Source organism: Rhinatrema bivittatum, chromosome 2 (assembly GCF_901001135.1).
Source record: "Rhinatrema bivittatum chromosome 2, aRhiBiv1.1, whole genome shotgun sequence".
Classification (NCBI taxonomy): domain Eukaryota; kingdom Metazoa; phylum Chordata; class Amphibia; order Gymnophiona; family Rhinatrematidae; genus Rhinatrema; species Rhinatrema bivittatum.
The window spans coordinates 601,852,103-601,865,824 of NC_042616.1; the positions used below are offsets into that span (position 1 = coordinate 601,852,103).

The 13,722-nt window shown below is 42.6% G+C and overlaps 1 protein-coding gene across 1 annotated transcript in view; it reads left to right on the forward strand.

Annotated features, from left to right (window-relative positions):
• The window catches only part of LOC115083375 (histamine H3 receptor-like), a 67,453-nt gene that overhangs the window by 19,001 nt on the left and 34,730 nt on the right, over positions 1 to 13,722 (forward strand). The window contains exon 3 of the mRNA XM_029587176.1: positions 892 to 1,251. Within this exon, the coding sequence (XP_029443036.1) occupies positions 892 to 1,251 (360 nt within the window). The remainder of the gene's footprint in view (positions 1 to 891; positions 1,252 to 13,722) is intronic.

Sequence of the window (13,722 nt, forward strand, 5' to 3'; positions counted from 1 at the left end):
ATGTGAGAACCCATATGATATGGGCTCATAGTGTTTCTTTCTTTCAAGAATTTTTGCATTTGCAAAATAAAAATTCACTTTTCTCAACATGGAAGTGTGATTCACCTCCCTACTATAACAGTGACAGTTGAGATTTTCTGGATATAAAATAGCAAGATCAAAATTTGAAGTAAAATACTTAAACATTTGAAGTAAAAGGCTTAAGCATGGTGAAATGTGATGCAGCAGATTCACATTCAGGTCTCTTCTCCAAAGCTGCTGGCAGGGCCCAGGAAAAAGGGAAAGTGACTACCACTATGATGAGAAACCTGGTGGCAAGAAATGCATTCATGATTGGTTTGAAAGAAAGGTTTGTTCCAGCCTTCAGCTAGAGAGTGGTTCTTCGTCACTCAGATATGCCATCTGAGGGAGAGGAGATATAAAACGAGGGGTAAAAATTCAGAAATAATGATACAGTACAATTAATAGGCCACTAAATAAGTTAACCAAATTAACTAATTACATTAGACTCATTCTTACAGTGCATGCAACACTAGGGCAATGTGGTAATCATGCCAGTTGGGCTGAAGACGTAAAATGAAAAATCAGTTTCCATTGATCTAAAGGAGAGAGCTCATCTTCAAATGCTTGCTCTAAGAAATATTTTGAGTTGGTCCAGTTAAAAGATGTCACCTGTAACTTATTTATATACTTTTTCCTTCCTGTATTACCAAGTTTCAGAGCAGAACAAATACACAGAATGGATCAATCTCTCATTTTGCGTTACTGCATGAATTAGATGCTGTGCTATTTCCTTTTGTGTGTATAGTACTCAATAAATACTGAATATATTGAAAGTGCTTTAAAGTCTGAATATGAAAGCCAATAATCCTATTACTTTCTCCTCTTTAGGTCAGTTACAGGATCCAACAAGGAACAAACAAAGCAACACATTATACTCTTTTAAGAATAGTGTTTTTGTGGACCCTATCATTTTTTCTTTATGGGCCAGCAATTGTATTTTGGGAGTATTTTGTAGGATGGAGTATAGTTCCCAAGGATGCATGTGCCTATGAATTTGACAATGCCTGGTATTTCTTGCTCACTGCTTCCATGTTTGATTTCTATACTCCATTCTTTTGCGTTATCTATTTTAATCTAAGCATCTACTCAAGCATCAGAAGGAGAAACAAAATTAGATTGAAGAGCCAGGAATTTGTTACTAAAACTGACAGCATTACTACTGTCTGTGGAAGAGGAAAAAATGAGAGTGTAAGCCATTGTACCATAGTTTCTTGCCTAACAACTGAAGGACATGTGTTCATTTCTACAGTGTCTCAGAGTTCCACGTCACTTGCTGGAGAAAGAAGGGAAAGTGACTTAACCAAAACGGAAACAGACAGCTTTCCATCTGTTAGTGAAAAAAGCAGTCATGTGCCTTTGAATGCCACTCAGTGTTCTAAACTAAAAAGAGATAATAAAATTGCAAGGTCTCTTACAATCCTTGTCTGCATCCATGGTATTTGCTGGGCACCATACAGTCTGCTTATGAGTATTCGTGCATTTTGCCAAGGATTTTGTTTAGAACCATTCTGGTATGAGATTACAGTGTGGCTTTTATGGATAAATTCCTCCATTAACCCTGTTTTATATCCTCTTTGCCACAAAAAAATTAAGAAAGCATTCTTAAAAATTCTATTCCACACAAGAATGATTTTGCGCTTCTTATTATTCTTCTGAGTTAAGGGGCAGATTTTCAAAGGATTTACGCATGTAGGGAGGTTACGCACGCCGGGCCTATTTTCAAAAGGCCCAGTGGCGCGCGTAAAGCCCCGGGATGCGTGTAAGTCCTAGGGCTTGAAAAAATTTGCGGTCAGGGGTGGGGCAGGGGCCGGGTGGTCCGGGGCCGGGCGGGGCCAGAGGCCTCTGCAAGGCCGCTGGGCTGGGAGATCGGGCACTGGCAGGCGTAACTTCTGAGACAAAGGTACCGAAGGGGGTTCGGGCTCGGGGGCGGGACAGGTAGGGGAAAGTGATGGGGGGGAACGGGGAAAGCCAGCTGGTCTCCATGAGGGCTCGGCGCGCGCAAGGTGCACTAGTGTGCACCCCCTTGGGCGCGCCACCCCTTGATTTTATAACATGTGTGCGGCTGCGCGCGCATGTTATAAAATCGGGCGTACATTTGTGCGTGCCGGGTTGCATGCATAAATGTACGCCGTGCGCGTATGTTTTAAAATCTGCCCCTAAAAGTGCAAATTGACAAAGCAATAGATTTTTTTTCACATTTTTCACATGCTTACATCATGAAGCCCCTCAGTAGAAGGAAGATGAACTCAAATATATATAATGTAGCAATTTTCATTAAAGAAATCATACAAATGATTAGACATCAATGTATTACAAATAAGGAATTGCTCATGCAGAAGGAACAAATCAGCCATGTAAATACTATTGTCGTCCATTGAAAGGTAGAAATCAAAATTAAAAGATTGAAATGTATAATTTTGTGAAAACTGATGATTTTGTATTACCTAATTGGTATAAATGTTTTAGAAATTACAAATTTAATGCTAACATGCTAACTTCAAAGATTTAACTAGTAAAAAAACAACAGCTATAATGAAAAAAATGTAAAAAACTTTTCTGAAGCGCTAAATAAAAATTTTAATCTTCAACAACAGCTTGGATGCTAGTGACACTGCTACAGGACAGCTGCACATGGGAAAAGCTGTGAGAAAACCAAATGAAAAACTTTGGCTACCATATACAAACCAATCATTCTCCCCCTTCCCCACTAAAATGAACATAAGATCATAAGAAATTGCCGTGCTGGGTCAGACCAAGGGTCCATCAAGCCCAGCATCCTGTTTCCAACAGAGGCCAAAACCAGGCCACAAGAACCTGGCAATTACCCAAACACTAAGAAGATCCCATGCTACTGATGCAATTAATTGCAGTGGCTATTCCCTAAGTAAAATTGATTAATAGCCATTAATGGACTTCTCCTCCAAGAACTTATCCAAACCTTTTTTGAACCCAGCTACACTAACTGCACTAACCACATCGTCTGGCAACAAATTCCAGAGCTTTATTGTGCGTTGAGTGAAAAAGAATTTTCTCTGATTAGTCTTAAATGTGCTACTTGCTAACTACATGGAATGCACCCCTAGTCCTTCTATTATTCGAAAGGGTAAATAACCGAATCACATCTACTCGTTCAAGACCTCTCATGATCTTAAAGACCTCTATCATATCTCCCCTCACCTGTCTCTTCTCCAAGCTGAACAGCCCTAACCTCTTCAGCCTTTCCTCATAGGGAAGCTGTTCCATCCCCTTTATCATTCTGGTTGCCCTTATCTGTACCTTCTCCATCGCAACTATATCTTTTTTGAGATGCGGCGACAGAATTGTACACAGTATTCAAGGTGTGGTCTCACTATGGAGCGATATAGAGGCATTATGACATTTTCCGTTCTATTAACCATTCCCTTCTTAATAATTCCTAACATTCTGTTTGCTTTTTTGACTGCTGCAGCACACTGGGCCGACGATTTTAAAGTATTATCCACTATGATGCCTAGATCTTTTTCCTGGGTGGTAGCTCCTAATATGGAACCTAACATCGTGTAACTACAGCAATAGATATTTTTCCCTATATGCAACACCTTGCACTTGTCCACATTAAATTTCATCTGCCATTTGGATGCCCAATCTTCAAGTCTTGCAAGGTCCTCTTGTAATGTATCACAGTCTGCTTTTGATTTAGCTACTCTGAATAATTTTGTATCATCCGCAAATTTGATTACCTCACTCGTCGTATTCTTTTCCAGATCAATTATATATATATTGAAAAGCACCGGTCCAAGTACAGATCCCTGAGGCACTCCACTGTTTACTCTTTTCCACTGAGAAAATTGACCATTTAATCCTACTCTCTGTTTTCTGTCTTTTAACCAGCTTGTAATGCACGAAAGGACATCGCCTCCTATCCCATGACTTTTTAGTTTTCGCAGCCTCTCATAAGGGACTTTGTCAAATGCCTTCTGAAAATCCAAATACACTACATCTACTGGTTCACCTTTATCCACATGTTTATTAACCCATTCAAAAAATGAAGCAGGTTTGTTAGGCAAGACTTCCCTTGGGTAAATCCATGCTGACTTTGTTCCATTAAATCATGTCTTTCTATATGCTCTACGATCTTGAGAATAGTTTCCACTATTTTTCCCGGCACTGAAGTCAGGCTCACTGGTCTATAGTTACCCGGATCGCCCCAGGAGCCTTTTTTAAATATTGGGGTTACATTGGCCACCCTCCAGTCTTCAGGTACAATGGATGATTTTAATGATAGGTTACAAATTTTAACTAATAGATCAGAAATTTCATTTTTGAGTTCCTTCAGAACCCTAGGATGCACATCATCCAGTCCAGGTGATTTGCTACTCTTTAGTTTGTCAATCTGCCTTACTACATCTTCCAGTTTCACAGTGATTTCATTCAGTTTGTCTGACTCATCACCCCTGAAAACCATCTCTGGAACTGGTATCTCCCCAACATCCTCATTAGTAAACCCGGAGGCAAAGAATTCATTTAGTCTTTCTGCATTGGCCTTATCTTCCCTAAGAGCCCCTTTAACCCCTCTGTCATCTAATGGTCCAACCGACTCCCTCACAGGTTTCTTGCTTTGGATATATTTTAAAAAGTTTTTATTATGAGTTTTTGCCTCTATGGCCAACTTAATTTCAAATTCTCTCTTTGCCTGTCTTATCAATGTTTTACACTTACCTTGACAATACTTATGTTTTATCCTATTTTCTTCAGATGGATCCTTCTTCCAATTTTTGAAGGATGCTTTTTTGGCTAAAATAGCCTCTTTCACCTCACCTTTTATCCATGATGGTAATCATTTTGCCTTCCTTCCACCTTTCTTAATGCACGGAATACATCTGGACTGCACCTCTAGGATTGTATTTTTAAACAATGTCCATGCCTGTTGAACACTTTTAACCTTTGCAGCTGCACCTTTCAGTTTGTTTCTAACTATTTTCCTCATTTTATCAGTTTCCCTTTTTAAAATTGTGTTAGAGCTGCAGATTTACTTATTGTCCTCCTTCTAGTTATTAGTTTAAATTTGATCATGTTATGATCACTGTTGCCAAGTGGCCCCACCACCGTTACTTCTCTCACCAAATCCTGCGTTCCACTAAGAATTAAATCTAAAATAGTTCCCTCTCTTGTTGGTTCCTGAACCAATTTCTCCATGAAGCAATAATTTATTACATCCAGGAACTTTATGTCTCTAGCAAGTCCTGATGTTACATTTACCCTGCCTCCATCATGACCACCAGTAAGCCAGGGAAAATGGAAGCAGCAGTTGTAGTTTCGCATGGAATAAAGCCTTTAAATCAAGATCTCTCTTCAGTACAAAAATGGTGTAGAGTAAAGAAGCAGTAACTTCACTCATGATCATGAAGGAATTGCAAGCACTAACTGAGTTGATAAAGGAGCGCCATGGGGCAAGAAATGAGGTTAAAGCAGAGGTGGTGTCCTTTACAATTCAGTTTACCACATTGCATAAAAGAAGAGTGCATTTGGAGGAATGACCTTCAGCAATGAAGGACACTGTGGTGCATTTGTAGGATAAGGTAAAGGTAATGGTTATTTTGGTAAAAGTCCTGGAGGATGTAAGCATTTGGAACTGAAGGAACAACCTTTGCATGTGATTTTGGACAGAGCAGAGGATGAAAAACCCAGTAATCTTCATGGAAAACCTTTTAAAATATATCCGGAGCAGAAAGCCTGTGAGGGAGTCAGTTGGACCATTAGATGATCAAGGGGTTAAAGGGGCACTTAGAGAAGATAAGACAATTGCAGAAAGATTAAACAATTTCATTGCTTCGGTGTTTACTGAAGATGATTTTGGGGAGATACCTGTTCCGGAGAAGGTTTTGATGGGTAATGATTCAGATGGACTGAACTAAATCATGGAGAACCTAGAAGATGTGGTAGGCCTGATTGATAAACTGAAGAATAGTAAATCACCTGGACCAGATGGTATACACCCCAGGGTTCTGAAGGAACTAAAAAAATGAAATTTCAATTATATTAGTAAACAATTGTAACCTATCATTAAAATCATCCATTGTACCCGAGGACTGGAGGGTGGCTAATGTAACCCCAATATTTAAAAACTGCTCCAGGGGTGATCCAGGAAACTACAGACCAGTTAGCCAGACCTCAGTGCCAGGAAAAGTAATGGAAAGTATTCTAAAGTTCAAAATCACAAAGCGTATAGAAAGACATGGTTTAATAGAACAAAGTCAGTTTGGCTATACCCAAGGCAAGTCTTGCCTCACAAATCTGCTTACCTTTTTTGAAGGGGTTAATAAACATGTAGATTAAGGTGAACTGGTAGATGTAGTGTATTTGGATTTTCAGAAGGCATTTGACAAAGTTCCTCATGAGAGACTTCTAAGAAAAGTAAAAAGTCATGGGATAGGTAGCGATGTCCTTTTGTGGATTACAAAGTGGTTAAAAGCCGGGAAACAGAGAGTAGGATTAAATCGACAATTTTCTCAGTGAAAAAGAGTATACTGTGGAGTGCTTCAAGGATCTTTACTGGGACCCGTGCTTTTCAATATCTTTATAAATGATCTGGAAAGGAATATGACGAGTGAGGTAATCAAATTTGGAGATGATACAAAATTATTCAGAGTGGTTAAATCACAAGCAGATTATGATAAATTGCAGGAGGACTTTGTGATACTGGAAAATTGGGCATCCAAATGGCAGATGAAATTTAATGTGGATAAGTGCAAGGTGATGTATATATTTATTTATTTAGAACATAAGAACATAATAAATTGCCATGTTGGGTCAGGTCAAGGGTCCATCAAGCCCAGCATCCTGTTTCCAACAGAGGCCAAACCAGGCCAAAAGAACCTGGCAATTACCCAAACCCTAAGAAGATCCCATGCTACTGATGCAATTAATAACAGTGGCTATTCCCTAAGTAAACTTGATTAACAGCTGTTAAAGGACTTCTCCTCCAAGAACTTATACAAACCTTTTTTTAACCCAGCTATACTAACTACACTAACCACATCCTCTGACAACAAATTCCAGAGCTTTATCGTGCGTTGAGTGATAAAGAATGTTCTCCGATTACTCTTAAATGTGCTACTCGCTAACTTCATGGAATGCCCCTTAGTCCTTCTATTATTTGAAAGTGTAAATAACCAATTCACATCTAGTCGTTCAAGACCTCTCATGATCTTAAAGACCTCTATCATATCCCCCCTCAGGCGTCTCTTCTCTAAGCTGAACAGCTCTAACCTCTTCATCCTTTCCTCATAGGGGAGCTGTTCCATCCCCTTTATCATTTTGGTTGCCCTTCCCTGTACCTTCTCCATAGCAACTATATCTTTTTTCAGATGCGGCGACCAGAATTGTACACAGTATTCAAGGTGCGGTCTCACCATGGAGCGATATAGAGCCATTATGACATTTTCCATTTTATTAACCATTCCCTTCCTAATAATTCCTAACATTCTGTTTGCTTTTTTGACTGCTGCAGCACACTGAGCCGACGATTTTAAAGTATTATCCACTATGATGCCTAGATCTTTTTCCTGGGTGGTAGCTCCTTATGTGGAACCTAACATTGTGTAACTACAGCAAGGGTTATTTTTCCCTATATGCAATACCTTGCACTTTTGCACATTAAATTTAATCTGCCATTTGGATGCCCAATCTTCCAGTCTTGCAAGGTCCTCCTGTAATGTATCACAATCCGCTTGTGATTTAACTACTCTGAATAATTGTGTATCATCCACAAATTTGATTACTCGTCGATTTCCATTCCAGATCATCTATATATATATTGAAAAGCACCGTTCCAAGTACAGATCCCTGAGGCACTCCACTATTTACACTTTTCCACTGAGAAAATTGACCATTTAATCCTACCTTCTGTTTCCTGTCTTTTAAACAGTTTGTAATCCACGAAAGGACATCGCCTCCTATCCCATGACTTTTTAGTTTTCTTAGAAGTCTCTCATGAGGGACTTTGTCAAACGCCTTCTAAAAATCCAAATACACTATATCTACCAGTTCACCTTTATCCACATATTTATTAACCCCTTCAAAAAAATGAAGCAGATTTGTTAGGCAAGACTTCCCTTGGGTAAATCCATGTTGACTATGTTCCATTAAACCATGTCTTTCTATATGCTCTACGATTTTGATCTTGAGAATAGTTTCCACTATTTTTCCCGGAACTGAAATCAGGCTCACTGGTCTGTAGTTACCTGGATCGCCCCTGGAGCCTTTTTTAAATATTGGGGTTACATTGGCCACCCTCCAGTCTTCAGGTACAATGGATGATTTTAATGATAGGCTACAAATTTTAACTAATAGATCATAATTTCATTTTTGAGTTCCTTCAGTACCCTAGGATGCATACCATCCGGTCCAGGTGATTTGCTACTCTTTAGTTTGTCAATCTGGCCTACTACATCTTCCAGGTTCACAATGATTTTGTTCAGTTCGTCTGACTCATCACCCCTGAAAACCATCTCCGGAACTGGTATATCCCCAACATCCTCATTAGTAAACACAGAAGCAAAGAATTAATTTAGTCTTTCTGTAATGGCCTTATCTTGCCTAAGAGCCCCTTTAACCCCTCGGTCATCTAATGGTCCAACCGACTCCCTCACTGCTTTCTTGCTTCGGATATATTTAAAAAGGTTTCATTATGAGTTTTTGCCTCTATGGCCAACTTCATTTCAAATTCTCTCTTCGCCTGTCTTATCAGTGTTTTATACTTAACTTGACAATGCTTATGTTTTATCCTATTTTCTTCAGATGGATCCTTCTTCCCATTTTTGAATGATTTTTTTAGGGCTAAAATAGCTTCTTTCACCTCACATTTTAACCATGACGGTTATCGTTTTGCCTTCCTTCCAACTTTCTTAATGTGTGGAAATCATATGGACTGCGCCTCTAGGATTGTATTTTTAAACAATGTCCATGCCTGTTGAACACTTTTATCCTTTGCAGCTGTACCTTTCAGTTTTTTTCTATTTTCCTCATTTTATCAAAGTTTCCCTTTTGAAAGTTTATTTTATTTTATTTATAAACTGTCAAACTGTAGACAATCTAGACAGTATATAGTTAGTATATAGGGAAAAATAACCCATGCTATAGATACATGACATTAGGTTTCATATTAGGAGCTACCACCCAGGAAAGAGATGTTGGCGTCATAGTGGATAATACATTGAAATCGTCGGCTCAGTGTGCTGCGGTAGTCAAAAAAGTAAATAAAATGTTAGGAAATATTAGGAAGGGAATAAAATGGCAAATGTCATCATGCCTCTGTATCACTCCATGGTAAGACTGCACCTTGAATACTGTGTACAGTTCTGGTCGCCGCATCTCAAGAAAGATATAGTTGTGATGGAGAAGTTACAGAGAAGGGCGACCAAAATGATAAAGGGGATGGAACAGCTCCCCTATGAGGAAAGACTAAAGAGGTTAGGACTGTTCAGCTTGGAAAAGAGATGGCTGAGAGGGGATATGATAGAGGTGTTTAAAATCATGAGAGGTTAGAATGGGTAAATGTGAATCGGCAATTTACTCTTTCAGATAATAGGATGACTAGGTGGCACTCCATGCAGTTAGCATGTAGCACATTTAAAACGAATCGGAGAAAGTTCTGTTTCACTCAATGCACAATTAAACTCTGGAATTTATTGCCAGGGGATGTGGTTAGTGCAGTTATTGGAGATGGGTTTAAAAAAGGATTGGATAAGTTCTTGGAGGAGACGTCCATTACCTGCTATTAATGAAGTTGACTTAGAAAATTACCACCGCTATTACTGTAATCAGTAACATGGGATATACTTAGTTTTTGGACACTTGCCAGATATTTATAGCCTGGATTGGACACTGTTGGAAACAGGATGCTGGGCTTGATGGAACCTTGGTCTGACGTAGTATGGCATGTTCTTATGTTCTAATATGCCATACTTGGTCAAATCAAGGGTCCATCAAGCCCAGCATCCTGGGCTTGATGGACCCTTGATGGACCCTTGATGGACCCTTGATGGACCCTTGATGGACCAATCCAGGTCATAAGAACCTGGCAAGTACCCAAAAACTAAGTCTATTCCATTTACTGTTGCTAGTTTCTTATGTTCTTATGTTCTTATGGTAAAGGGGATGAAATAGCTCCCCTATAAGGAAAGGCTAAATAGATTAGGACTGTTCAGTATGGAGAAGAGATGGCTGAAGGGGGGATATGATAGAGATCTACAAAATCATGAAATACTTGAACAGGTAAATGTGAATCAGTTCTTTACTCTTTCTGATAATACAAGGACTTGGGGCACTCCATGAAGTTAGCAAGTAGCACATTTAAAACAAATAGGAGAAAATTATTTTTCACTCAATGCACAAATAAGCTCTGGAATTAATTGCCAGAGAATGTGGTTAAGGCTGTTAGAGCTGGATTTTAAGATTTAGGCACGGGCGTAGATTTGTACGGCAACCCGGTATGCACAAATCTACGCCCGATTTTATAACATGCGCGCGCAGGCACGCGCATGTTATAAAATCTGTGGTCGGCGCACGCAAGGGGGTGCACACTTGTGCACCTTGTGCGCACCGAGCCGCGCAGCCTTCCTCCGTTCCCTCTGAGGCCGCTCCTAAATCGGAGCTACCTTGGAGGGAACTTTCTTCCGAACCCCACCTTCCCCTCCCTTCTCCTACCTAACCCGCCCCCCAGCCCTACCTAATCCCGGGCTCAGCAGCAAATGGCCACTGTGCCTGGAGGCTTTAACCTCCATGTGGACAAAACACCAAGAATTTTAGCCAGTGAAATGTTTTTAGAAGCAACGGAAGCCTAAGGGGGGGGGGGGGGGGGGGAGGGTTTGAGAGGGCCATCCTTTTGTGGCGACAGCTGGGAAAGGGGTGCCAATGAGATGCTCCAACCTGAGTCCACTGGCAGAGCGGTGATATCTGGCAGGCCACGTGTGGAGTCTATCCCGCTTGTGGCAGAAGAAGAGGGAGGCTGCTGGGCTGCTAGTTGAGCCCAGCCCACTCACGGCAGAAAAAGAGGGAGGCCAGTGGGCCACAAGTGGAGCCCATCATTCTTGCGGCAGAAGGAGAGCAAAGCTGGCGGACTGTGAGCAGAGCCCATTCCGCTCATGGCAGAAGATGGAGGCAGCCAGGTGTGCGTGAGCAAAGCCCATCTCACTTGCAGTGGAAGACAGTGAAGACAGCAGCTGGGTAGCTGCAGGCGAAGTCTATCCCACCTGGTGCTTGTTACGGTGACCGCCCGTGGCAACCCCGTGGTGCAGCCCTCGTACCTCTCTGCGCTGTCTGTGGGACCCAGCTCCTCTTTATTTATTTATTTATTTATTTGAAAACGTTTTTATACCGATATTAGTGGGGACATCATATTGGTTTATATCATAACTAAAGAGAGGAAAATACAATGAACAGGTGGGGGGAATGGGCTCATATAGGAACAAGTAAAAGCAATGAATTGAGAGGAACAGCAAGGGGTTCCTCAAGAGAGCTGTTAAAACAATAACATGATAGGGTGACAACTGTGCTCAAGAAACTTTGTACAAGGTTCAGTAAGTACTAGTAGGAGGCCGGGGGTGGGGGGGGTGGGGGTGTCAGCTTGCTTAAAAAGCCAGGTTTTAACTTTGGCCCTGAATTTAGACGCGCAGGTCTCGAGCCAGAGTTTGGGGGGTAATGAATTCCAGAGTGCGGGTCCGGCAATGGAGAGGGCCCGGTCCCTCGTGGAGGTGAGGTGTGCCTTTTTTAGGGATGGCACAAGGAGGGTCCCATTGTTGGAGGCTCTGGTGGAATGGTTAGATCGTATTGGATGGAAGGGCTCGTCAAGCCAGTTTGAGTTGTGGGAGAATATGGCTTTGTGGATCACAAAGAATTATGGATAAGGTAGTGAGTCCTATGAACTGAGTAAGTGGGGAGATGAGGATGGGTAGAAGTGACTTATAGTGGGTGGGGAAGAGGTGAGGTGGGGGCTTGGTGTTTTACAGGAGGGGTAGTGTATGTGGGGGATTGAGAAGCTTGCGTGGTTAGCCATAGGGAGGCGAGGGGGGGAATGGTAACCGAAAACTCGGTGGAGGGTATCAGAGGGTTCGGAAGGGGGTGGAGGTTGAGCGCTAAAGGGAGAATTGGACGGAATAATAGGAATATTAGGAGGTTGGCGTGTGAAAGGGAGCAGGAGGGTAAAGTTGAAAAAGGAGCAATGCATATGATTAGGGAACTAGAGAGAAGTTGTGTAGCAGACAGGATATAAGTACATACAAGGAATGTTGACTGAAGTAGCATGTGGCTGAGTAGACTGTGTAGAGTTCAGTGGAGACATTGAGTAGTTTACAGTTCTAGAAGACGGGTTGAAGCGGCAGTCGCGGATACGGGAAGCACAAAGGGGCGCACTAAGGGGCAGGCCCCTTAGTTGCGCGCGATGCCTAGAGTTAGCAGAAGGCTTTAAGGGCCTGTTGCTGCCTCCACCTCCTGTGACATCAATGGGGGCGAAGCGTTGGCGCTGGAAGGCAGACGGGGCCTGGTAAGGCCTGGATCTTTTGCAATGGTGGGCCACCGGCTCCAACTGCGGACCCCTGCTGGTGTCTCTGCCTCTGCTTCGCGTCCCGGTTCCTCTGGCTGGGACGCCCTTCCCAGCACCTCGAGCCTTGCTACGCGTCCCAGGTCCTCAGGCCGGGATGCCTCCGTTCATCGTTTCGTGTAGCGTAGTGCCTCCCTCTAGGCGCGCGCAACACTCTGAGTCCTTTAAAGTGCCCGCGACGGAAACCAGGCTGTGGACCCTGGATGTTGACGTCATCTCCCATTGACTATAAAATCCCTGGTTATTCTTGGAAGCATTGCCTTTGCAACAGGTCCTCTTAGTTTACCTTCCCTGTGGCTCCAAGTACTAGTTGGCTAGTCGTGTCTTTGTTCCTGTTCCTGTTTTCTCCGGTTCCTAGCTCTCTGTGTTTTGATTGACTTCCTGGTGCCAACTCCTGCCTGTCTGACCATCGTTGCCTCTCTTCAAGCCTGACCTCTGCCTGCCTGACTATGGTGCTTTATTGACTTCCTGGTGCCGACTACTGCCTGCCTGACTACATTGCCTTTCTCCAAGTCTGACCTCTGCCTCCCTGACTATGTTGCCTTTCTCTAAGCTTGACCACCGCCTGCCTGACCACTGTTGCTTCTCTCCAAGCCTGACATCTGCCTGCCTAACTATGTTGCCTTTCTCTAAGCCTGATCACTGCCTGCCTGACCACCGTTGCTTCTCTCCAAGCCTGACATCTGCCTGCCTGAGTATGTTGCCTTTCTCCAAGCCTGACCACCTTTGCTTCTCTCCAAGCCTGACATCTACCTGCCTGACTACGTTGCCTTTCTCCAAGCCTGACCACTGCCTGTCTGACCATTGTTGCCTTCTCTCCAAGCCTGACCTCTGCCTGCCTATGTTCCTTCTCTCCAAGCCTGACCCCTGCCTGTCTGACCATCGTTGCCTTTCTCCAAGCCTGACTCGAGCCCGCCTGACCACGCTTGCCTTCTCTGTGCCTTGACCACTGCAACGCCTGACCACACCTGCCTTCTCCGTGCCTTGACCACTGCAACATCTGACCACGCCTGCCTTCTCTGTGCCTTGACCATTTCAACACCTGACCATGCCTGCCTTCTCTGTGCCTCAACTACCGCAAT